Here is a 26,530-nt window from a genome sequence, read left to right as displayed (position 1 = left end):
GCGCTCCCGAGATCATGCGACATCTATTCGAGAGCAATTTTCCGTGCTTTTTACATTTCATAATAATGTAGCAGTCCTTTGACTTTGCATTATAAAACACATCTATGCAGCATCAGAGGTTGTAATTAATCGAGAAGTCATCCTGACTTCGTTACTATGTTGCTTGAGGATGATCTGTGATTATATGCTCCCCAAAATGGCTTATTCCAAGGCAACCCTGTGCTGACAAGGTATGGCACGATCTTTGCCTGCAGTGAATTGACAGGATAAGCGTAATTCTTCCCAAATCAAAGAACCTTTGTATTTGTATAATTGCTTTGTGAATATTCTATTTAAATGGAGGTTGGTTAAGCAAGTAATCTTTGTAGGTCTAAATCATGGAGGTTTTAATGACACCTCTACTGTGTGTGCTCTGATATTGCATAGCACACCATGTCCACCCCTATCATTGTTTATGTTCTCAGAACTATACAGCCCCTGGGTTTATTCCCCTTGCACAGATCCTGTTTTCCTTGCATATGCCTATAATTTATTTAATTATTGAATTAGCATGTGTGTTGTGTTCCCTTGAGGAAATTATGCATAAAGCCATACAAAGAACATGCTTGTCTGAAAAAAGCTTGATGACATGGATAGAGGCAGAGCAGCGCAAAGCAATACTGTATAATATTTGTTTATTTTGTCATATGAAAGGCTATATTGAGAATGGACACGCAGCACTGAGCACTACATAATATTCTAAGAATGCATACCACAAAATACTTAGGACACCTGTTTTTTCCTTGACATAGACCAACCAGGTGAATCCAGGCAAATATTTTTGATGCATTTACTAGTGTGGGTTAAAAACTAGTTCAAAAGTATCAAGTATGAAATAAGTATAGGAGGCAATTGACAAACATTTATTGCTACATAAGGGATAATTGCAAATAATTTTTAAATACTGTGATTAAGAAAGTGTGTGACATTTAAAGTCCAATTACTTATTCCCATGACGCAGAATTAAGAAGACCTGTCTTCTCTCCTAGTTTCATAGATAGTTCTCCTTTACAATCCAATCAGGACTGTTGACTTTCAGCTTGCTTCTACATTGGCTCCACTGCACATTTGGATGTCTGTGCTGTGAGCTCTGGCTCAGTCCCATCCTGGTTCCTGCCTGGGCCCATATTCAGTGTCTCAGAGTAGGAAAGCTGATCTAGGATCAGGTCTGCCCTTTGTATAAAAGCTTATTAATCTAAAAGGCCAAACTGATTCTAGATCAGCACTCCTTTTCTGAGACGCTTTATTAATAAGGGCCCTGGTTCTGAGTTCAGTATTAGAGCTGGGCAGACTGAACCGTGGTCAGGTGACAACATAGAGAATGATAGAGACCTCTAGTGGCAAAAAGGCCATTTTAGCATGAGCAGCGCTATTGAGGACATCCACCATTTTAATGTAGTCAACTGGGTGGGACTTCCAACTTCGTTGGCTGATCCCTCTTGGTGACCCTGTTGGAGTCATGTGCAACAGGATCATCAGGAGGGATCAGCCAATCGTGAAGAAGAAAATTGAATACTTCAAAATGGAGATAATCTCAAAGGGGCGGCAGGGCATCCTAGTGTTTAGCGCATTGGACTAGTAACCGGAAGGTTGCAAGTTCAAACCCCCGAGCTGACAAGGTACAAATCTGTCGTTCTGCCCCTGAACAGGCAGTTGTTCCTAGGCCGTCATTGAAAATAAGAATTTGTTCTTAACTGACTTGCCTAGTTAAATAAAAATAAAATTCCCATGCTGTCACAGATGACCATAATGGCATTGATACAATGATGAGGCCTCTTTACATCTCTATGGGTGACAAGACTTACACAGCACCCTCCCATCCAGTGGATGGCAGCCATGGTCGATTGGCTCTGGGGGAGAGCTGGGTACTGCAGACCTGAATATTGGGTGAATAAAATGGAAAAAGCTGTGAGATCCAGATGCCACAGCCAAAGTTTCCTCTGTGAAAAAGAAAGTTATTATATTTATTATATATTTATGTATTCTGTTCTAACATTCTATTTTAGATGTTTGAACTGTGATTGTGAAGGACCCAATCCCCAGTAATTATTGTGCTGATTGAGATCGGCACACACATATAGCAAACACCCATAGTACGCTATCATATTTAGAGCATTTCTCTTGTTCCTGAACTGTACCTCACATCGATAGCAGTCGACGTGAAAGGAGCGTCCCAGGCACTCCACGGTGTAGCTGTCTATGCCATCCTCTCTTGGAATGATCAGCTGCTGGCAGGCACTACACTGGGGAGCGTATTTCCTTCACCAGACAAATCAGAGCGAGCATAGTGTTTCATCATTGTGAATTAATTATCAAATATTTTTAATTACAACAACATCAACCCCATTTAGTAGCTCTCATCAAGTGATCCTGATATATGAGTGTGTCAGAACTTGGAACAGAAGATGGAGATTTGTGTAGCTATCTGTGTGCCTGTAGTAATCCTGGAGGCAATACACTTCACCAACCTCTCCCTGAGCAAAGCTCTGCTCTCCAATTGGTTGGCTGCATGTTGCACAGATAAAGCAAAGTGGGTGGTAAGCTCTTTCCAGTGCACGGATTATCTGGTCTTTGATAACTTCCCCACACGCCCAGCAAAGTTCCAAACTGGCCTGAAGGAAAGAAAGTAGTTTATCATCGTTTATTGTCTTCATCATCATAAAGACAAAGGATCTTAGTTTGAGCCAGTTTATTACAGCAGGAGGGAAAATCAAGTCAGAAATTTCAGAAGACCGTAACCTTAATTATAATCACCATATTTACTTCACAAACAGTAAATATACTAGTTGACACCTACTGTACTGACACTCACTCAGCAGTAGTTTGGAAAGGGTATGGAGACTGGACACGCAGCGACCAAGACCCTGCTGCTGATGGAGATCACACATACTGACTCAAGGTAGTTGGGGAATGGGTGGGGGAGCTGGACAATAATAGGCTAATGATTCCACTACCTCTATGATGAAGACATCTCAAAGTGGAAATTACAAACTTCAGAAGCCTTTTTAAACCTCAAATTATACTATATGTTTTTCATTTCCTGGAAAAGTTATCCTGCAACTTGGTGATCAATTTAAGATCCTATATCTTAAAGTCATCATCCACTATATTTCTTGTTCCTTCCCAGAAGTGTCTTCTTACCCAGCCTAGTCTCATGGACTAGACGTAACATAGTAAATGTAAATCCGTGACCCTCAAATTAATTTAATATGATATGTTTGGCATGGTTACATAGGACAGAAGGTTACTTAAGGTAAAAATGAATGGGTGGGCATAAGGTGAATGTCTAGCAACCCAAAGGTTGCAATCTCATCGTGGACAACTTTAGCATTTTAGCTAATTAGCAACTTTGGAACTACTTACTACTTTTAACTACTTAGCATGTTAGCCAACCCTTCCACTAACCCTAACCTTAACCTTTTAACCTAACTCCTAAACTTAAACACAACCTTAACCCCTAGCCTTGCTAACAGTCACCTAGCTAACGTTAACATTAGCCACATAGCTAACTTTGATGTACAAATAGCAATCCATAACATATTGTATGATATGAAATTTGTAGCATATGATACAAATTGTAATTTGTAACATATCATACGAAATGGATGATAGACAATCACAAATGAATACATACCATAGAAAACATAACACATCAAACTAATTGGAGTGTCCTGGATTTACATTTACTATGTTACGTCTACACCTGAGTCCAGGTTGTCATACCTGGTAGCAGTCCTTACAGAATGGTATTCCTGCCTTGTTATAGTACAGTTTACCAGCCAGAGGGATATGGCACTGGAAGCAACTGGCATGGTATGTCCTGTTCAGAGCCTCGATGGCAGTTTCACTCAGGACCACAGCAGGGTTCAAGTTACACATTTACGTTTAGGTGTGCTCCAAGTCGATATCTCTGTCAATTTAACAGATGCTAAATATATGCCCTTTACAATCTGCTACTGTAATCTGCTACTGTAAATGTAATATATTATTATTATATTATAGTTCTTATGCGGTGTACCTGTCACGAATTCTACCGAAGTCAGCCCCTCTCCTTGTTCGGGCGGCGTTCAGCGATCGACGTCACCGGCTTTCTAGCCATCGCCGCTCCATTTTTCGCATATCCATTTGTCTTGTTTCCATACACACTTGGTTTTCATTTCCCCATTAAGCTACTTATATTTAACCCTCTGTTTCCCATGTTTTGTGTAATTGTTTTCATGTTAGGTGGTGTTAGTTTACACGCTCTACTTTTATGTGCATTTGATTTATGTAGTGCTCTCGGTTTTTGGAACTATAATAAAAGTGCGCCTGTTCATTATAATCTGCTCTCCTGCACTTGACTTTGCCTCCAATACACCATCCTGACAGTACCTGATTTGTTATGAGGGTGACCAGCCCCTCTCGCTCCCCTGTAATTCGACCTCTGATATCAAATGTGAAAGGTGCCAGGCCCGGGTGACATTTCTAAAAGTTACCAGACACAGTCTCACCCTTCACCTTACCCTTGGTCTCTACCATCACTAGCTGCTCCTCTAAACTGCCCTGGATACGCTGAGACGGTTCCTTCTGTTCCCCCCCACTAGATGGTGTGCTTTCGTCCAGCTGTCTATCCACTGCAGCGCTCTGTGGGTAAAGGGGGATAAAGTCAAAGATTCTTCACATGTGTGACTAATCATTTAGTTTTAGCACACAGACATGGTATTCTTAAGCTGTCCTCAACAGTGCCATTTTCAAGTAATATCAATACACTATTTTCTCAGTCTCAAAATTAGATACATGTTGGGGTCCAAACCTTCTGGATGGAGAAGGAATAGGGTTACAGTTCATGGTGAAAGGTGCCCCAGTCTTGCACACTGTTCTTTGAAAAAATACATCAAATTCCCAGTGCCCCTCCGTTCAGGCATCTTATTGGCCTGTGTTTTCGTTGTTTCGAGTGAGAGATCGAGAACACAATGAGGCGACAGGGAGGTTCATGTTTTTCTGAGAAGTTTAGATAAAATCTTATTTCTTCTAAGTAAAGGGAGGCAGTGCCAGACAATTGACTGAGAAAGGCCCGAAGACTCCAGCCACCCGAGACATGGACTTTTCTCCATACTCCCGTCCAGCAGGTGGTTATGGTGCATCATGGCTCAGACGAACAGACTCTGAAACAGCTTCTATCTCCTGGCCATAAGACTGTTAAATGGCTAAAAACGACTGCCTCTCCCACAGACTATCCACACGGACTCTGTGCCCATCCACTGGTCTCTAACCACTCAGATGCACACACCTTCCCTGTCACTCTTACTCACATACACACACTCACATACACTCTCACTCACACACTCATTACTGACGCCACACACTTACAACGCCCCCCACGCCTATGGTTATGCTAAAATTATTGCTATTGATTAGATGTATTATTACCATTATGCTGCTGTTGATTATTGATTGCTATTACCATTAGTATCTATTTATCATGCTTCTGGTCACTATAACTCCTGTTTACATGTAAATGTTATCATTCAAATATTGCCAAGTATTTATACACTGAGTATACAGTACACCTGCTCTTTCCATGCCATAGAATGGAGGTGAAAACTATGATCCCTTATTGATGTCACCTGTCAAATCCACTTCAATCAGTGGAGATGGACAGGTTAAAGAAGGATTTTTAAACCTTTAGACATGGACTGTGTGTTGGCCATTCAGAGGGTGAAGGGCCAAGACAAAATATTGAAGTGCCTTTGAACGGGGTATGGTAGTAGGTGCCAGACGCACCGGTTTGAGCGTGTCAAGAACTACAACGCTGCTGGGTTTTTCACGCTCAACAGTTTCCTGTGTGTATCAAGAATGGTCCACCACCCAAAGGACATCCAGCCAACTTGACACAACTGTGGGAAGCATTGGAGTCAACATGGGCCAGCATCCCTGAGGAACGCTTTTTTTTTTACATGTTGTAGAGTCCATGCCCCAACGAATTGAGGCTGTTCTGAGGGCAAAGGGGGGTGCCACTCAATATTACGGATAGCCAGGGACACACTCCAACACTCAGGCATTATTTACAAAAGATGCATTTGTGTTTAATCAGTCCACCTGACCATAGGTAGAAGGGATGACCACATGTTCTCTCGATAAGTGTGTGAATTTCACAATTTTCCTGTCCTGCTAAGCATTCAAAATGTAACAAGTACTTTTGGTTGTCAGGGAAAATGTATGGAGTTAAAAGTACAATATTTTCTATTGGAATGTAGTGAAGGAAAAGCAAAAATAGTAAAGTACAGATACCCAAAAAACTACTTAAGTAGTACTTTAAAGTAGTTTTACTTAAATACTTTACACCACTGTACCCCTGTACATTGAATAAAGTACTGGCACTGACCTGTATAGTGTTCTTGCATTGTCCAGTTTCTTCAACTTATATCGTACTTCTTGTGTGTTTTTGATTACATGTTCTATTATTTTCTATATTCTTATTATTGATATTATTATCACGTCATTGTTGGTAAATTGCTCTGAAGTAAGAATTGTACTGTACTGTTTTACACCTGTTACACACTACAGAGTCTCTGTACACAGCTTTTGGCACCCATCACTATCAGTACATCACCGTGTGCATTGCTAAACATTACAGAACACATTTTCAACACAATGGTCATCATATGAGGTCTCGTCAGAAATATAAGTGGACCTGTTCTATAGTATTGTCAGAAGAAATCTGTCACCACTGAAAAATCCCAGATAATCGAGAATTTCATTAATCATTTCTCTACGGCTAGCCATGCTTTCCACCTGGCTACCCCAACCCCAGCTCTGCACCCCCGCAGCAACTGGCCCAAGCCCCCCCCTCCCCCACTTCTCCTACACCCAAATCCAGACAGCTGATGTTCTGAAAGAGCTGCAAAATCTGGATCCCTACAAATCAGCTGGGCTAGACAATCTGGACCCTCTCTTCCTAAAATTATCCGCTGCCATCTTTGCAACCCCTATTACTAGTCTGTTCAAACTCTCTTTCAGATTCCTTAAGATTGGAAAGCGGCCGCGGTCAAACCCCTCTTCAAAGGGGAGACACTCTAGACCTAAACTGTTACAGACCTATATTCATCCTGCCCCTGCCTTTCTAAAGTCTTCGAAAGCCAAGTGAACAAACAGATCACTGACGATTTTGAATCCCACCTACCTTCTCTACTATGCAATCTGGTTTCAGAGATGGTCATGGGTGCACCTCAGTCATGCTCAAGGTCCTAAACGATATCATAACCGCCATTGATAAAATACAGTACTGTGCATCCATCTTCATCGACCTGGCCAAGGCTTTCGACTCTGTCAATCACTGTATTCTTATTGGCAGACTCAAAGGCCTTGGTGTCTCTAATGACTGTCTTGCCTGGTTCACTAACTACTTCTCAGATAGAGTTCAGTGTGTCAAATCGGAGGGCCTGTTGTCCAGACCTCTGGGAGTCTATGGGGGTGCCACAGGGTTCAATTCTCGGGCTGACTATTTTCTCTCTATATATCAATGATGTCGCTCTTGCTGCTGGTGATTCTTTGATTCACCTCTACGCAGATGACACCATTCTGTATACATCTGGCCCTTCCTTGGACACTGTGTTTACAAACCTCCAAACAAGCTTCAATGCCATACAACACTCCTTCCGTGGCCTCCAACTGCTCTTAAATGCTATTAAAAACTAAATGCATGCTCTTCAACCGATCGCTGCTCGCACCCGCCCGCCCGACTAGCATCACTACTCCGGACGGTTCTGACTTAGAATATGTGGACAACTATAAATTCCTAGGTGTCTGGCTAGACTGTAAACTCTCCTTCCAGACTCACATTAAGCATCTCCAATTCAAAGTTACATCTAGAATCAGCTTCCTATTTCACAGCAAAGCCTCCTTCACTCATGCTGCCAAACGTACCCTCGTAAAACTGACTATTCATACCAATCCTTGACTTCGGCAATGTAATTTACAAAATAGCCTCCAACACTCTCGTCAGCAAATTGGATGCAGTCTATCACAGTGCCATCCGTTTTGTCACCAAAGCCACATATACTACCCACCACTGCGACCTGTATGCTCTCGTTGGCTGGTCCTCGCTACTTCCCTTCATCAAGAACCCAGATGCAGAAAGGGGAAAACTGACAACACAACTCTAATACTTCTGTAAGAGAAGAGATGGCCATTGTAGGAAAACAGCACATAATGTTACATCACTTTGAAATAAATGGCCTTTTGGTTTATTCAGTACAAATAGGGTGACTCCAAGGGAAACACAAACAGGATGATGATGAACATTTCACAACAAGTGTGTTTGTAAAAGGACAGAAAAGGCATGTAGGCATGATTTGCATTTTAGAAACCATTTGCGTGGCCTTGGCCACAAATAAAACCCTGTTCTCAACTTTAATCTGGTTTTATTCGCAACTATTTAAAACCCTAGACATAACGCTGGCATCATAAACCAAATAATGGTCTAATTGCTCTTTCGTTTAGTTGATAAAGCATGATTCCTGTCTGCACTTCCTGTTTGACTGTAAGTCGCCCAGGACAAGAACATCTGCTAAATGACTAAAATGTAAATCTACTAGGATTGCGCAATAGGATGATGACTACTTTTTGAAGGGACGAGGTACACCCAGTAGAGACAACAGTTACCACACACCTCTCCCTCGGGTCTTGGAACCTCAGTTCATCCCTATCTTCAACCCTCTCCTTCTCATATCATTCCCCCATTTGACTTACCACTCAACCACTTCCTTACCACCTTCTATCTTTCACTGTATACTCACCCCTCTTAAATAATAGAAATGATCATCACAATTGTTATAGTTTGAATAGTCAACTCAGGACATCTGGTAAAGCTAAATAGACTACAACTCCTAGCTACAGCTCAAATCTATACCGTATCTATACCATACAGTGTCATGTAAGCCACTTAGCCAGAGAACAAACTGTATATTTATGGCTCTAGCAACCACATCCTTGTCACTGTGGTAATAGACTGGTTAATAATTCAAGAGAAGACAGAGGAAAGAAACAACAGATCTTGTGTAAGCAGGTTTAGGTCTCCCTTCACTGGTCCAAACCACACAGTGTCATACCAAGGTCATAAACAACAATTCATATTTTAATATTGCTATGATTTATGACAGAAATGGTGTACGTCTATGGGAACAAAACCGTATCAATGATTAATATGCGTAAATGGGGACATTATTGGATTTCAACATATCACAGAGTGAGACAGGCCAGTAGATGGCTGTATTTGAAGAACAAGTTATTTTTCTCTATCTGAGGTAGAGTGAAACAGGGACTGGTCTGTGTTGTGGTATTCTGCAGCCTTATAGTCTCTCTGTGTGTCTCTGTCTGATGACATGGAGCGCAGGCTTCTCCTTGGTGACATGTGCTGCTGTGTGCTGCTGGAGTGCTGGGCAGATCTGCTGGGAATGTCTTCTTCTGCTTCCACCTAAAAAGCAATAGAACAAAAGAGAATACTGACATGAAGATACAGAAAATGATTTGGAATCAATGATTACCGTATGATCACAAAAGTCTGTGCCATAAGAGCGGAAGAATCTTTCCCGTTTTGTGTTTTCTCCCCGGTCCCTAAAGGTCCTTGAAGCAGAAATGAAAAGTCTGTGCCATTAGAGGTATTGTGTTTTCTCCCCGGTCCCTAAAGGTCCTTGAAGCAGAAATGAAAAGTTTGTGCCATTAGAGGTATTGTGTTTTCTCCCCGGTCCCTAAAGGTCCTTGAAGCAGAAATGAAAAGTCTGTGCCATTAGAGGTATTGTGTTTTCTCCCCGTTCCCTAAAGGTCCTGTCGTGGAAATTTCCTCTATTTACCAAATCATGAGAGCAAACCACACACAAGTCAGAGTTAGTTATCACAAAGTCCATTTTTAATTATATGAGCTCTATCACAACCCTGTGACTCTCAGATCAATTCAGTGTCTATCAATGAATTCTCTGAGAGTCCCTGCCACATTTCAACTGAGATCCTTTATAGCAAAGACACACACAGGATAAGACAGCATCGGCATAATTCATCGTTCAGCTTTGTCTCCTAAAACATGTTATTTTCTCAAACTCAGAACCATAAACCAATCCTCCATATCAACAGGCATATATCAAATCCATCCTATCTTGACAAGATCACAGAGACACACTGACTGGCACACAGACATTGTGGAGCCAAGAGATACACGCTTGACCTCTCCCATCTCTCCAGCCCAAGCAACTTAGTCTTGACATAGAACAGATACTGCAACCCTGCCACAGTATTATACAAACACATTCTGATGAGAAGTAACTTACAAACATATGATGAATATAAAACATTTACCTATGTTACCAACCAATTCTGATTATTCCCCAACAGTCCTTGAAGCAGAAATGAAAAGTTTGTGCCATTAGAGGTATTGTGTTTTCTCCCCGTTCCCTAAAGGTCCTTGAAGCAGAAATGAAAAGTTTGTGCCATTAGAGGTATTGTGTTTTCTCCCCGGTCCCTAAAGGTCCTTGAAGCAGAAATTAAAAGTCTGTGCCATTAGAGGTATTGTGTTTTCTCCCCGGTCCCTAAAGGTCCTTGAAGCAGAAATGAAAGAGAAAACGTAACCCGATTTCAACTAAATTATTGATGCATTCTATTATTGATGCTCATTCTAACATTCTTTTTGTAAGCAAAGCTTTATTAAATCTTCTACGGCAAAGTTATGGCAGACGAGAAGCTGCATGTATGTAATTACAGACAAGTTGACTAACAAATAGCCTACCCAATGTTGGCAGAAATATTATCTAGGCTTTTTAGAAACATGTCTAGGTTTAAACTATTGTTTTCCCACACCCCTGTGAAATGTTTTCGCTGTCCCTGCAGAGAGAGAAAGAGAAGGTGAAAAAGAGAGAGAGACAGAGAGAGAGAGAGAGAGAGAGAAAGTGAGCCAACACAGAGCAAGAGTGAGATGTGTACAGGCTGTGGAGCCACACTAACCTGGGACAGGGCTTGGAGGAGGTCATGAGAAGGTAAGAGACAGACAAATTCCCCCAGGAAGGTGATGAGGATGTGGAGCATGTCGGTCCAGCGGCCCACCATCAGCATGAGCACCAGCAGGGCTCCCAGACGCAAAGCCACCGTGTGCAGCAAGGCCTCACTGCCAGGGCGTCGATTCCGCTCCTCTGTGGAGGGCAATAGAGAAGACAATGAACAAACGTGACACTACTAGGGTGCTAGATAAATGTATACTGATAATGTACATTTGTACATACACTGTATATAAACTGTATATTTGTAGAGCCACTGCTCAATCTCTTATAGCTCTATGCTCACTCTACCTATTTGTATATAATGTATGTAAACTTTGTGTAAACTCCGCTGTCTGTATTCTGTCTCTAATTGTTGTCTATCACTAGCAGCACCATATCACCAAGTTAAATTCAGGTATGTGTAAATGTACATGGCAAATAAAGGTGATTCTGTTCAGTAAGGCACACTGCAAAGTTTTGTGACCGAACATGAAAATATGTGTTCTTATTGGACAAATTGAGGTAGTACCTGCCCCATTACACTCTGTTGTGAAATGTTTCCTCACTACTGAACACGACCCTGATCTTATAGAGGCTATTCTACTTGTTATGGTGCTACTTCTCTCAATTGATTGATTCAACTCATTCTTTGGGCTGCTAAGATTTTCAATGGAAATCAAGTCAATCTAAGTGATGCATCACCTTGGACATAGACCACCAACAGGGTGTAGCAGATGGTCAGTGGTGTCCAGAACCTCAGAGACTCCGCCTCGGACAGGAAGTGGTGGTGCACGGTGGCGAGGCCGGCCACGCCAGCCACGGCAAAGGCCAGGAGCACGGCTCTCTGCAGCGAGGGGAGCAGGGAGTGGCCGGAGTTCAGGAGGGTGATGCAGACCCCACAGTAACGCTGGGAGCTGTGTATGTGGTAGAGCCTGGAGACGTGGCCCCAGAGAAAGTGGCAGTGACCCGCCAGCAGCCAGCTGAGACCGGCCGCCAGCAAGAGGCTGAGTGAGCGATGGGGAGCCCCCTCCTGGAGGAAGTGGAGACTGCAGCTCAGAGCACAGCCTAGAGAAAACTGGCACTGGACCAGCATGAGCTTGGTGCTGCCTGGGAGGACATCCTGGGTGGGTGGGTAGGCAGGCAGGCAGACAGACAGACAGACAGACAGACAGACAGACAGACAGACAGACAGACAGACAGGCAGGCAGGCAGGCAGGCAGGCAGGCAGGCAGGCAGGCAGGCAGGCAGGCAGACAGACAGACAGACAGACAGACAGACAGACAGACAGACAGACAGACAGACAGACAGACAGACAGACAGACAGACAGACAGACAGACAGACAGACAGACAGACAGACAGACAGACACATTAATGCATGGATTAAGGAATACATTTATAGAACAATGAATGACAATGTCCCCCAAAACAAAACACAAAAATAACACTGGTGTACCATATTTACAAAAGGAACCAAAAAACAATATTAAACACACTGTGTTGATGTGTGTGTGTTTGTGTGTGTCTCACCGGTCCTGCAGTGATCCAGGCAGCGACGGCTCTGAGGGAGAACTCCAGGACCACTAGAGAGGAGACCCGGGGGCCGACCAGAGACAGGAGGCCAGTCAGGAACCAAAACTGCAGCACACCACTCAACCCATGTCCCCCCAACGGCTTGTTCCCTGCTGCAGGCGAAGACTCTGACCTTCCCTTGTCTTTACTGTCCCCATTATATTCAGAACCACTGCTACAGGGGAGAGATTAAGTTAAGTGTACACCAGTAACGTTGTACACATATGCACTATCGCATACAACATTGCATTTGATGTAAGCATTCATGAACACAGGTTATTCATGAACACCGTAGAGGTTATTTATTGTTTTGAGACAATATATATTAAAAAGCAACAGTATCTCACCTGATTGACTGAAGGAGTAGGTGAACTCTCATGAGATTATAGAACACTGAGATTCCACACGCACCAACCAGACCTGAGGAACACAAGCACACACGCGCGCGTTACTATCAGCATCACCAATAAAGTTTCTGAACATGAATGGTTTCATCATCACCACCATAATTCAAGGACTTAATTAATATGAAACCGGTGCAATAACATAGACGCGAACGGATAAATGCATAACCGTATAGCGACCCACCTTGCAATACACAATCAAAAGGGTTGGAGTCAAATGGCAGCCACACCGGGATCCACGCTAGCCAATTTGAGGGAGACATTGACATTTTTTCGTTTTTTCTGACTGGCACGATGCGCGCAAGTATGTGTTATGCATCCGATGCTAGAAACTTCGATCCAAAATGTATAGTGATATTGCCATTGATTAGAAACGCAGTGACCAAGTAGGAGGTATTAGTATCCTTTCCTCCGCAACACGAAACTCTTCAGATGGTTTTCATGTTGCCTTCATTTTCACCGTATTGATCACTTGTGTGTTCTCTTCGTGTTGAAGTTTCAAAGGTCGTGTGATTGTGGTCTGACGTGTGCCCCCCTGTCCGAAGAGGCCTAGATGTTTCGTGATCAAAAGGGGTTGCAATAGATGATTGTCTGAAATCACATCAAGGGAATCTGCTAGATTAGACTGTTGTCTTTAAAAAATGCATTCTCAGAAGCTAGGCTGGGGTACTCATCTGTGCCGTCAATGGGGTCTGTGAATATTAAAACGGATGTGTATTCCAATTTTAAAGTAGAATGGTCTTTATTAATGGCAATTCAATATAACAAGTATACATATACTTCAATTAGTTCAAATTATCTTACATTTTTTTCATCTTCAGACATGCACAAGTCAAAGCATTTTTATGTTCACACATTACATGGAAATGACAAAAATATCAGTAAAACTGTTGCCTCAAAATTATCTAGGTCACTAACCTAGAATAAAAGACACATATTACACAGAATTGTTGATCTGACCAACCTTTGTCTTGCTTCATTAATAATGGGCCTTCTTGTGCACAGTTTGACTTTTGATCTTAAAGCGGCAATCAGCAGTTGAATCCATAAAAAAGATAAAAAGAGACCTCCCCGATTCCTGTTTTGGTCAAAGTTGAGGGATGTGGCTGGAGAAATGTAACCACTCTTAAATCCATAGACAGAACTATGGATGCAAGGACTGACCATCCATGATATCAACATTATAGTTGTAACCATGTTTTGAGGATATATAGTGTTTATTTACATTTACACTTTGTTTACAAACACTGGAGTAAAACAAGCTTATATTTTGGGTTCTGATGGGGTATTCCATTTGAACTAAGCTCATGGAGAAATTCTAAGTTATATATTCTTTAAGAATCAATGGATACATAGAATTTATGTATAAGTCCAAAAATGTATATAACAACTGCAGATTGCCCCTTTAAGGCTTAGGCATGGAGTGAGCCTCCTCTTCCATATCCTCCTTCAACATCACTGTCCAGGAACTTGCAGTGTCAGTCAAATAAACTGGAGATGGAACAAATTGTTTAAGTTTAGTGATGTGTATGTCAAGCCATTATGTATCATTTCTGTCAACTACTGAGTGAGTGCAAGAGTGTCTACTCCTCAATGTCTCTCCTTCTCTCCACCAATGGACCTGTCAATTATTAAACCTCAACTCTGTCCATGTACAGTATGAGGCCCTCTGTCTCAGGTCTGGCTCTGACGAAGGCAACAGACCAAAACCTGTTGGGTTTAGTAATTAATCATTATTTTAAAATTCAACTTCCATTGTCATCCAGGATTGACTGAATATCCTCTTCTCTTCAGCTCTGGTTCTGGACGTCCTGGAAGGCTCTCTGTCTCATCAGGTCCCAGAAGAGCATGCTGAGAATGGTGTGAGGACACAGGCGGAAGAATACAGGACCCATGCCTTTATAAAGTCCCAGCACACCTTCGGTCCGACACACCTTCACCAGACAGTCTGAGAAGCCCTGGTACAGACGACCCTAACAGACAGGCAAAAGAGGTAGAGGATAAAACTGTGAGTTCAACAGCTATAGATAGTTACAGTATAGATATTGATATATATTTGGGTTGAACAGCTAAGAGCTAGGGGTGTACAGTGTATGGAGAAGGAAAGGTACTTAGAAGCCAAGAGAGAGGCCAGGGAATATCAGGGTGAATTGGGCAATGCCAATAATGATGGGTGAAAGACAACAAGATATTGAAAAAAGGCTCACACTATGATGCTCATCCACTGGCTGGTTGTAGAGGCGGGTGCTGATGACATCAAACGGGGTCATGGTGATTGTCACTGCGACTCCACTGATACAGGCAGCTGTCAAGGCAACCAGCCAGCTGTTTGGACTGTACCACTACAAAGACACAAATTCAACATACATTCAACATAGCGACTTCATATGCGCACTCGCTCCAGAGTGGCAAAAATATCCTTTCTATTTTATTCAGCTAAGTTCAATTATATTCTTCTCACTCTAAAATGATGTAATATAAAATAATGGCATGCATATCTTGTCAGCTAATGAAGAAGCCTACAGCCTATGGCATGGAGCATAGCCAGATAACATACAGTAGGCCAACTTATATTCTGTTCTTCAGAAATACATTTTCTTTATATCATAATGTTTATTTAGACGTGACTAAAATAAATAATGGATTTATTGTGATGGTGTATGTTAAATTGATTTATTATACTTTTTTCAATGTAGATGTTCAAAAGGCGTGCATCAGCGGTTTGTTTGAAGCTTGTATGAGTGGAGGCCTGGGGATGCTAAACATGTTTATGTTAATTAACAGCCAATTACCGTGAGACCGGCAGTATTTTGCATGACAATAACAGACAACCCTAATCTATAAACACGATCCTTATCTGCTGGTACTGTACTATGATTGCCATCTGCATGTGTGAGACCTGGCTTGTAATGCAATAGGCAACACAGTCTGAGTGTGCATACATGGTTTCTATAGTTACCTGCAGGCGTGCCACCCATTCTTTGGTGGAGCTGAAGGTGGCCAGTTGGGTGGCTGATCCCACCATGACTCGAGGCACAGCCCCGTTCACACCCCTCCACAGCCCCACCACGCCCTCCCGCCAGTAGATATTGGCGAAGGCACTCGACACCCCCTGAGGGAGGGAAAGGGGATCCTCCATCAGTTAAAGTGATTTGCTTCTTTTTACCACAAGGTGTGGAGAGGTATGCTCTAGTAAACTGTAGCTAGAGGCAACTGGCTTGTAAAGCAAATTCAGAAGAAGACAGATACATTTTGAGGGAGAAAAGTTGAAGTGTCGAACCACATGTGTAGGCTACCATACATAGCCTAGTGCTTCTCGCTGTTGAATATGAAAGTGTTTTCAAATGGAAATCCCTCTCTGAAGTATGGACATTTTTCTACTATTAAGTTATGAACTCTGCACTTACATCACTTGTGGACATTTTGCCCACAAATGATAGTGTGTCAGGGTATTGGATTGCTTCAGCCTATGGCAAACACAAAGGGATATTGTACCAGTTGACTTTACTGTAGAAAACCTGCATACCTTAGATCTATACATTGCCTTGAGCTTCACTGCAGGGTCCTCGGGACCCCAAGAGGTGCATGTTTTGGTTTTTGCCCTAGCACTACACAGCTGATTCAAATAATCAACTAATCATCAAGCTTTGGTCATTTGAATCAGCTGTGTAGTGTTAGGACAAAAAACAAAACGTGCACCCCTTGGGTCCCGAGGACCAAGTTTGGGAAACGCTGTTTTATTGTAAGTGTGAGAGGAGTACCAAGACAAAATAAAGCAAGTTTGCCCCTACCTCTGAAACTGAAAGGGTGTTAATACAGGATTTTTGCAATATCAGAGCCATCATTAAAAATTGGCATGGGGCATCCCAAGTGGCGCAGCGGTCTAAGGCACTGCATCGCAGTGCTAGAGGCATCACTACAGACCCAGGTTCGATAGTGGGCTGTATCACAACTGGCCGTGATCGGGAGTCCCATAGGTTGGTGCACAATTGGCCCAGTGTTGTCCCGGTTAGGGGAGTGTTTGGATGGGGGGGCTTTACTTGGCTCATCGCGCTTTAGCGACTCCTTGTGGCGGCCCAGGCACCTGCAGGCTGACCTCAGTAGTCAGGTGAACGGTGTTTCCTCTGACACATTAGTACGGCTGGCTTCCGGGTTAAGCATGCGCGTGTTAAGAAGCGCGGTTTGGCAGATCATGTGTCGGAGGACACATGACTCGACCTTCGTCTCCCGAGCCCGTTGGGGAGTTGCAGCAATGAGACCAAGATCAAAAGTGGGAAGAAAAATGGTAAAATACAAAAACAAATTATTGGCAGGTCTTGAACACAGGGAACAGATGTCCTGCATCCACATGTGATACACATGTACACACATGCATACACCCCTCACCTGATGGTTGTGCTGGTGACCCACTGCGATGGCCTCAACTGTCTGGGCCTGCAGATGTGTCTTCACCTGTGGAGGAAATATAAGACATAGATTCTTCAATGTATTGAATACACATTTGACATACACAGCATTGCAAAGAGAGCCTCTGCAGTACATCACCCTATAATTAAATAAGCACAACCCTGTCAATATATAGAGACACACTGTTCAGTGGTTACACCTGGTATTAGTTACACAACATGTACACATTTTTCAGCACTCTGCACACACACCCCTTCAGGATGCCCATGATCTCAATTTCACATCTGTCTTTCCTCACTGTTCATCTCTCTCGCTCTTTCACTTTCTCGCTCCCTCTCTCAATGACCGTTGCTTAGGTTATTGAGATGAGTTTGGGTCCCACAGTATACATGCACACATACTCCGGAGGCCGAGCCCTCCCTGGTCTTTCTCCCATACCGGGTGTAAATCAGAAATCTCTTTCTATCATTCTGTCTCGCTTACCTTCATACACTGCCAAAAAGGACAGGAGGGAGTGCTGGGAAGTATTTTGGGTAGTGCTTGGAAGTGGATACATGCCAGGTATATTTAGTGACCCAGATACTCAGAAACATATCTATATGTATAGTGTTTTCAGAGTGCTGGAGAGATTATGCGGCTCATTGATGTATTGAGCAACAGATGCAGCCTAGACAACAACAACAGTAGCATGAGTATATGAGGGCCACCTTAGGTTATTATATGGGTTATTATACAAGTGAGGGGCAACTGCCTGAACGCATGGGGAAATACACAGCCACTGTAGAAGCCACTGCCCTTCGCACAGTAACAATCACATCCCTGAACATAACATGATACGTAACATGCTGAACTGGCTGACTTGATAGATTTAAGCAATAAGGCACAAGAGGGTGTGGTATATACCACGGCTTAGGGCTGTTCTTAAGCAGAGTGCCTGGACACAACCCTTAGCCGTGGTATATTGGCCATATACCACAAACCCCCGAGGTGCCTCATTGCTGTTATAAACTGGTTACCAACGTAATTTGAGCAGTAAAAATAAATGTTTTGTCTTACCTGTGGTATACGGTCTGATATATCATGGTTGTCAACCAATCAGCATTCAGGGCTCGAACCACCCAGTTTATAATTGTATTTACAGTACCTGCACAAATGCACCAGGTTCTCATAACAGGGAACATGGCTGGTGCAATATTTATGACACTTATGATTATACTCCATAAGGTATGATGCACTGAGTGCTCAAAAAGCCTTTGTTGTGAAATTGGGGCACATACTGTAGGGCAGGGTGTCACGTTTGTACCAGCTCACCCTCTGTGGCGCCCTGGCGCCCACGAGCGCCTCTCTGGAACGGAATCATTACACACACCTGTCACCATCATTACGCTCATCAGCACTCATTGGACTCACCTGGACTCCTTCACTTTGTTGTTTTCCCCTCTATATCTGTCTGTTCTCAGTTTGTTCCCAGTGTCAGCATTATTGTCGATTTGTTTTCCCCTGTCCAGACGCTGTCCAGGTTCTGTTTCATGTCCATTGTTTATTAAATGGTCACTCCCTGTACTTGCTTCTCGTCTCCCAGCGTCTGTCCTTAACACAGGGATCATCAACCAGATTCAGCCGCGGGCCGATTTTTTATTGAGCGGATGGTCAGGGGGCCATAACATAATTACAAATATTTTGTAGACTGCAAATTGACGGCAAAAGCCCAAACAGATATAACATTTGACTAAAACATAATCAATTCAAACGTTGCTTACGTTTGTATACGATAACATACTCTGCAGCCCGCGTAGCCCGTCTGTTCTACCCACCACCCATAGGGCCTGGACCACCCTGCGGTAGTGCCGCTGGTAGGTCCCCCGCGCCCGCAGCTCTCCCTGCAGCTGCAGTCGCGTCTTCACCACCTCCAGGGGGTTAGTGAACTATCTATCTATTCTGTGGGGAAACTCTGGAAGAGATTTCCTAAATTAAAATCAATTTGAGCTGATTTGCTGTTGTTTATCAGTTTTTACAATGTAGGGTCAACACTGTTGTTACAACCTGGCTCATATTTCGTAACAACAAAGGGAGACCACGCATGACTTAAATGTATAAAGGAATACATGTATTAAACTAAATAATAATAAATACAACAATGTAACATAAGCTGTGGACGTCTGTAGGATCAGTAGTGTATGTAGTGTGTGGATGAGTGGAGAGGGTGTTATATGGTGAAAACAGACCGAAAAAAACACAAGGTGGTGGAAACCAGCCTGCCAGTCAGGGAAGAGAGAGAGTGTTGGCTGATGTGGCCTCCCTTTATAGCCTGCAGGCCAAGCCTGCCCAGGTGCGCCACATCAGCTGACGATCCTCTTGCTCTGCCCACTGGCCTCCTGCAACAAGCAGACTACCAAACAGGAGATCTCAACACACAGAGTGGGAGGGACGTCACACTGTAAATACTGTAGATGCTATATATGTTATGTATGTACATTATGACCCCAAGTGCCTTCCATACCTCTTTACCTTTTACAAAGCTATTGACTACGAGAGAAACAACAAAACAAACATGCTACTCACCAGATAGGCAGGAGAGGCGATGAAGGCACCCAGAGCCCCGGCAATGGCTCCTGACATCAGACTCCCTCCAGGGGCTGCAGTGACCCCCACGGCATCACAGTAGGAGTAGAAGCCCAGCCTCACACCGTTCATCAAACCCTGGTACAACAGCCCAGCCGAGAGCCCCTTCTGCAGCCCGCGTAGCCCGTCTGTTCTACCCACCACCCATAGGGCCTGGACCACCCCGCGGTAGTGCCGCTGGTAGGTCCCCCGCGCCCGCAGCTCTCCCTGCAGCTGCAGTCGCGTCTTCACCACCTCCAGGGGGTTAGTGAACACACAGGCCCCGCAGCACGACAACGCACCCAAGGCAAAGTCCAGCGGGGGCCACAGGGCCAGAGGGAGCTGCGGCGAGGTGACCGTGGTGGCCTGGGAAAGAGGGGGGATTGGGGATGTCATGGCAACTGAATGGAGCTGAATAGAGTGGGAGTTGGGAGACCTGAAGGGAGAGTCTGTGGCAGGGTAGTTTAGAAGCTGGGTACCGGTCATCTCTGAAGTGCGGAGTGTCCAATGGTGTCCTGGGTGATGAGTCTACCTATTGCCCAGTCTATGTCAGGGCTTCCAGATGGGTGAGAGGGTATAGAGTGTACTACTGGGTATGGTGCATGTGATCATGAAATCTTGGAAACAGAGGTCAGAACTGTACGGTTGACGGGGACTGGTATGAGAAGAAGTCAGTGATTACTGCCTGATATGCCTGATATGACGTCACATGTGACCTGTGCTCCTGTTACTGTGCTCCTCTGCCATTGGTGTTCAGTGTTTCTGGGATGATGTTCTTAGATGCCTCATGCTAGTCTGTCCATAAGTATAGTTACATCTTGAGGTCAACATTGATGAATTGGGTTAAAGGGTTGTGTGTGTTCACTGAGCTAACTTGTGCAATGATCATTGAGTAAGTCCAGCCAAGAGATCTGGCCCAACTTGAGAGACAGCAGAGCCTGTCACCCCTCTGTGTAAAGTTGAGACTCTCACGAACACGTACATGTTGGTTGTTTTCCCCTAGGAGACCAACAGGCCTCACAAGACTCGTCTGAACGTCCCCTGGTACCAGTTGAAAAAATGAATGGAAGTATATAAGGAGACTGTTTAGTGCCAAAACAATAAGGGGTTAAATATATGTTTAAAAAAATATATAATAATAATAATGTTTCCTGTTTCTTATATCTCACAGATATAAGGCAGACACTTCAGAACAAACTTCCTTTTGATTTTTGGGTGGACTATCTGTTGTTCCATGTAGTAAATCTGTTATTCAATGTGTTTGTAAGGGCTAATAGCAGAAAGGCCCCGGCTTAGACAGGGCTTAGACTCATGGGTTAAAGGGTTGTATTTGTTCACTGAGCTAGCATGTCTACATGTGCAATGATCATTGAGGAAGTCCAGCCAAGAGATCTGGCCCAACCTGAGAGACAGCAGAGCCTGTAAAATAGTGAAGGAACTTATGAGGAGTTATGTAGAGGTGTTATGAGGAGTTAGGTAGAGGTGTTATGAGGAGTTATGTAGAGGTGTTATGAGGAGTTATGTAGAGGTGTTATCAGGAGTTATGTAGAGGTGTTATGAGGAGTTATGTAGAGGTGTTATCAGGAGTTATGTAGAGGTGTTATCAGGAGTTATGTAGAGGTGTTATGAGGAGTTATGTAGAGGTGTTATCAGGAGTTATGTAAAGGTGTTATGAGGAGTTATGTAGAGGTGTTATGAGGAGTTAGGTAGAGGTGTTATCAGGAGTTATGTAAAGGTGTTATGAGGAGTTATGTAGAGGTGTTATGAGGAGTTATGTAGAGGTGTTATCAGGAGTTATGTAGAGGTGTTATCAGGAGTTATGTAGAGGTGTTATCAGGAGTTATGTAGAGGTGTTATCAGGAGTTATGTAGAGGTGTTATGAGGAGTTAGGTAGAGGTGTTATCAGGAGTTATGTAAAGGTGTTATCAGGAGTTATGTAGAGGTGTTATGAGGAGTTAGGTAGAGGTGTTATCAGGAGTTATGTAGAGGTGTTATGAGGAGTTATGTAGAGGTGTTATGAGGAGTTAGGTAGAGGTGTTATCAGGAGTTATGTAGAGGTGTTATCAGGAGTTATGTAGAGGTGTTATCAGGAGTTATGTAGAGGTGTTATGAGGAGTTATGTAGAGGTGTTATCAGGAGTTATGTAGAGGTGTTATCAGGAGTTATGTAGAGGTGTTATGAGGAGTTAGGTAGAGGTGTTATCAGGAGTTATGTAGAGGTGTTATCAGGAGTTATGTAGAGGTGTTATCAGGAGTTATGTAGAGGTGTTATCAGGAGTTATGTAGAGGTGTTATGAGGAGTTAGGTAGAGGTGTTATCAGGAGTTATGTAGAGGTGTTATCAGGAGTTATGTAGAGGTGTTATCAGGAGTTATGTAGAGGTGTTATCAGGAGTTATGTAAGGTGTTATGAGGAGTTAGGTAGAGGTGTTATCAGGAGTTATGTAGAGGTGTTATGAGGAGTTAGGTAGAGGTGTTATCAGGAGTTATGTAGAGGTGTTATGAGGAGTTAGGTAGAGGTGTTATCAGGAGTTATGTAAAGGTGTTATCAGGAGTTATGTAGAGGTGTTATGAGGAGTTAGGTAGAGGTGTTATCAGGAGTTATGTAGAGGTGTTATCAGGAGTTATGTAGAGGTGTTATCAGGAGTTATGTAGAGGTGTTATGAGGAGTTAGGTAGAGGTGTTATCAGGAGTTATGTAGAGGTGTTATGAGGAGTTATGTAGAGGTGTTATGGGAGTTAGGTAGAGGTGTTATCAGGAGTTATGTAGAGGTGTTATCAGGAGTTATGTAGAGGTGTTATGAGGAGTTATGTAGAGGTGTTATCAGGAGTTATGTAAAGGTGTTATGAGGAGTTATGTAGAGGTGTTATGAGGAGTTAGGTAGAGGTGTTATCAGGAGTTATGTAAAGGTGTTATGAGGAGTTATGTAGAGGTGTTATGAGGAGTTATGTAGAGGTGTTATCAGGAGTTATGTAGAGGTGTTATCAGGAGTTATGTAGAGGTGTTATCAGGAGTTATGTAGAGGTGTTATCAGGAGTTATGTAGAGGTGTTATGAGGAGTTAGGTAGAGGTGTTATCAGGAGTTATGTAAAGGTGTTATCAGGAGTTATGTAGAGGTGTTATGAGGAGTTAGGTAGAGGTGTTATCAGGAGTTATGTAGAGGTGTTATGAGGAGTTATGTAGAGGTGTTATGAGGAGTTAGGTAGAGGTGTTATCAGGAGTTATGTAGAGGTGTTATCAGGAGTTATGTAGAGGTGTTATCAGGAGTTATGTAGAGGTGTTATGAGGAGTTATGTAGAGGTGTTATCAGGAGTTATGTAGAGGTGTTATCAGGAGTTATGTAGAGGTGTTATGAGGAGTTAGGTAGAGGTGTTATCAGGAGTTATGTAGAGGTGTTATCAGAGTTATGTAGAGGTGTTATCAGGAGTTATGTAGAGGTGTTATCAGGAGTTATGTAGAGGTGTTATGAGGAGTTAGGTAGAGGTGTTATCAGGTTAGTTATCAGTATGTAGAGGTGTTATCAGGAGTTATGTAGAGGTGTTATCAGGAGTTATGTAAAGGTGTTATGAGGAGTTATGTAGAGGTGTTATGAGGAGTTAGGTAGAGGTGTTATCAGGAGTTATGTAAAGGTGTTATCAGGAGTTATGTAGAGGTGTTATCAGGAGTTATGTAGAGGTGTTATCAGGAGTTATGTAGAGGTGTTATCAGGAGTTATGTAGAGGTGTTATGAGGAGTTAGGTAGAGGTGTTATCAGGAGTTATGTAGAGGTGTTATGAGGAGTTATGTAGAGGTGTTATGAGGAGTTAGGTAGAGGTGTTATCAGGAGTTATGTAGAGGTGTTATCAGGAGTTATGTAGAGGTGTTATCAGGAGTTATGTAGAGGTGTTATGAGGAGTTATGTAGAGGTGTTATCAGGAGTTATGTAGAGGTGTTATCAGGAGTTATGTAGAGGTGTTATCAGGAGTTATGTAGAGGTGTTATGAGGAGTTATGTAAAGGTGTTATGAGGAGTTAGGTAGAGGTGTTATCAGGAGTTATGTAGAGGTGTTATGAGGAGTTATGTAGAGGTGTTATGAGGAGTTATGTAGAGGTGTTATCAGGAGTTATGTAGAGGTGTTATCAGGAGTTATGTAGAGGTGTTATCAGGAGTTATGTAGAGGTGTTATCAGGAGTTATGTAGAGGTGTTATGAGGAGTTATGTTGTTATCAGGAGTTATGTAGAGGTGTTATGAGGAGTTATGTAAAGGTGTTATGAGGAGTTAGGTAGAGGTGTTATCAGGAGTTATGTAGAGGTGTTATGAGGAGTTATGTAGAGGTGTTATCAGGAGTTATGTAGAGGTGTTATGAGGAGTTATGTAGAGGTGTTATGAGGAGTTAGGTAGAGGTGTTATCAGGAGTTATGTAGAGGTGTTATCAGGAGTTATGTAGAGGTGTTATGAGGAGTTAGGTAGAGGTGTTATCAGGAGTTATGTAAAGGTGTTATCAGGAGTTATGTAGAGGTGTTATGAGGAGTTATGTAGAGGTGTTATCAGGAGTTATGTAGAGGTGTTATCAGGAGTTATGTAGAGGTGTTATCAGGAGTTATGTAGAGGTGTTATCAGGAGTTATGTAAAGGTGTTATCAGGAGTTATGTAGAGGTGTTATCAGGAGTTAGGTAGAGGTGTTATCAGGAGTTATGTAAAGGTGTTATCAGGAGTTATGTAGAGGTGTTATCAGGAGTTATGTAGAGGTGTTATCAGGAGTTATGTAGAGGTGTTATGAGGAGTTATGAGTTGGAAAGAGGAGTTATGAGGAAGAACTACATGTCTTGCTTTGGTTGCTTGTTTGGTTCCCTTTATTTAAATAATATGTAACAGGAGAGAGTGAGGAAAGAGGACAGCTGACACTACATTTTTTCTCAACAAAACTCAGTCACATAACACTCATATTTTCTACCTCTGCAGTTTGGTCACTTTACAGCTTGTTGTACAAAGAAAAATACACATTAACTTCCAATAACAGCACACACATACATATACTAACTCTACAATTACGGAGGTAAGGAGGGCCCACAAGTTATAAATCAAGCACTTAAGACACTGAAGTCTGATCCCCAGAGTGACTCTGCATAATCTGCACATATCTATAAACGTCTACATTTCTGATAGCAAATGAAGCAGATCTTACTCTTGTTGTGTTCCTTTCCTCTCTCTGCTTCCCTTCCATGCACAGCCAGACAACTTCAGTTAACATGTGTTCCCAGAACTCCCATTCATTGTGAAAGTCTCCTCCTACTGCCTTAGGCCAGAACCAATCCAGACAACCCTGTCCGACACCTCACCACATCCCCTGCTTTGTTCAAATGCTCTGTTCCAATCGAAAGCTCAGCTCTGTCCCCTGCCTTGGTCCTATTGATTCTCTCTGGGTAAAAGGTTATAGTTATGAGAGAGGGGGTGGAGTGGAAGTGTGTCACACAGGAAAAAGGGGGAAAGCATATTGACCACTGCTGTGCTTCTGATACTGTGGTTTAGATATTTGTCTAGTAGGATTCCTAATCCTGTGTTAAGGAAAAACAGGTTCATCTGCAAACCACAACAAAAGAAGAGACACATTTATAGGCTACTACACTCGGTCCCTAATTAAAGTTAGGCTGGTATTATATCATAGTCATGGTGGTAGGCAATTATGGTTGGTAAAAAACTGGTTTACCCAATACATTTTATATAGTTTACTCGCCATTAGCCGGCAACTTTACCAACTTTTTTGTGTCCGCCAGCTTATGCTTTTTATTAGGTGATAAAATGATTTCTTCATGAACAAATCACAACACCCAACATGAAAAATACTATAGTATACTATGGTATAAATACTATAGTACTGACTAGTGTTTTACTGACTTTACTGTAGTATTCACTGTAGTGTTTTCCAAACTAAAGTCCGCAAAAACACTACAGTGAATACTGTAGTATTTACAGTAAACTATAGTATAAGCACTGCAGTAAAGGACAACTGTAGTATATACTATAGTAATTAATGGTCCTTTTGCAGACTGTAGTACACTGTAGTATTTTCTGTCATGTTATTGCAGACTGTAGTATTTACTGTAGTTCGTTTGCAGACATTACTGTAGTATTTACTGTCATGTTATTGCAGACTGTAGTATTTACTGTAGTTTGTTTGCAGACATTACTGTAGTATTTACTATAGTGTTTCTGTTTTATTATCATTGAAATAAAGTGGAGTCTTTCTCCTTGAGGAAACCTACTGGAGAAATACTAAAATAGCAAGTAGGTAGGACTGGGGTCTGAACAATAGTTGACAGCGTCTGCTCTTTTCTATAACGACAATAGGCAATAGACCTGATTGGGCAGCTCAGAGCATCTGCTCTTTTCTGTACATTAAAAACAAATGATTTGGTGGAAGAGGCAGGGCAGACCAGGAGCAAGGAAGGAGGGTGTGGTCAAGCAAAGCATCCCCCGAGTCTAAGTGCACTAAGGTTTTATTAGAACAGGCATAGATTAGTTACTCTAT

General features: G+C 42.7%; 2 protein-coding genes across 3 annotated transcripts; both read right to left on the bottom strand.

Moving 5' to 3' along the window:
* Positions 1–9,133: 9,133 nt before the first annotated feature.
* Positions 9,134–13,672, bottom strand: LOC112254887 (transmembrane protein 82). 2 transcript variants are annotated; one of them, XM_024427849.2, is made up of 6 exons: positions 13,201–13,672; positions 12,960–13,032; positions 12,571–12,784; positions 11,745–12,162; positions 11,011–11,195; positions 9,134–9,493 (listed from the first exon to the last, which is right to left on the bottom strand). In XM_024427849.2, the coding sequence occupies exons 1-6, from the start codon at positions 13,283–13,285 to the stop codon at positions 9,305–9,307; spliced, it is 1,164 nt and encodes a 387-aa protein (XP_024283617.1). In that variant the 5' UTR covers positions 13,286–13,672; the 3' UTR covers positions 9,134–9,304. The 2 variants fall into 2 exon arrangements, with proteins under 2 accessions (XP_024283617.1, XP_024283616.1); XM_024427848.2 differs by having other exon boundaries at positions 12,571–12,787; positions 13,201–13,671.
* Positions 13,673–14,327: 655 nt separating this feature from the next.
* LOC112254888 (solute carrier family 25 member 34) lies at positions 14,328–25,371 on the bottom strand. Its single transcript, XM_024427851.2, has 6 exons — positions 25,187–25,371; positions 19,986–21,065; positions 17,403–17,468; positions 15,976–16,128; positions 15,224–15,358; positions 14,328–14,989 (listed from the first exon to the last, which is right to left on the bottom strand). Exons 2-6 carry the CDS (start codon positions 20,508–20,510, stop codon positions 14,807–14,809), a joined length of 1,062 nt encoding a protein of 353 aa, XP_024283619.1. The 5' UTR covers positions 20,511–21,065; positions 25,187–25,371; the 3' UTR covers positions 14,328–14,806.
* Positions 25,372–26,530: the final 1,159 nt, after the last annotated feature.

The sequence above is a fragment of the Oncorhynchus tshawytscha genome, linkage group LG07 (assembly GCF_018296145.1).
Source record: "Oncorhynchus tshawytscha isolate Ot180627B linkage group LG07, Otsh_v2.0, whole genome shotgun sequence".
In the NCBI taxonomy this organism is placed as follows: domain Eukaryota; kingdom Metazoa; phylum Chordata; class Actinopteri; order Salmoniformes; family Salmonidae; genus Oncorhynchus; species Oncorhynchus tshawytscha.
Note: the sequence above shows the minus strand (reverse complement) of the source record. Positions and strands in the feature narration are given on the sequence as shown.

What these genes read in the sequence shown, in the direction of transcription:
- LOC112254887 (XM_024427848.2), bottom strand. Translation starts at nt 13,285, where the DNA reads ATGTCAATGTCTCCCTCAAATTGGCTAGCGTGGATCCCGGTGTGGCTG. An exon ending in TTTTGATTGTGTATTGCAAG is followed by an intron (nt 13,033 to 13,200) that starts GTGGGTCGCTAT and finishes TGTGTTCCTCAG; the next exon opens with GTCTGGTTGGTGCGTGTGGA. An exon ending in TCCTCCAAGCCCTGTCCCAG is followed by an intron (nt 9,494 to 11,010) that starts GTTAGTGTGGCT and finishes ATTGCTTTTTAG; the next exon opens with GTGGAAGCAGAAGAAGACAT.
- LOC112254888 (XM_024427851.2), bottom strand. Translation starts at nt 20,510, where the DNA reads ATGACCGGTACCCAGCTTCTAAACTACCCTGCCACAGACTCTCCCTTC. An exon ending in TCGCCTCTCCTGCCTATCTG is followed by an intron (nt 17,469 to 19,985) that starts GTGAGTAGCATG and finishes TTTCCTCCACAG; the next exon opens with GTGAAGACACATCTGCAGGC. An exon ending in AATGGGTGGCACGCCTGCAG is followed by an intron (nt 15,359 to 15,975) that starts GTAACTATAGAA and finishes GTGTCTTTGTAG; the next exon opens with TGGTACAGTCCAAACAGCTG.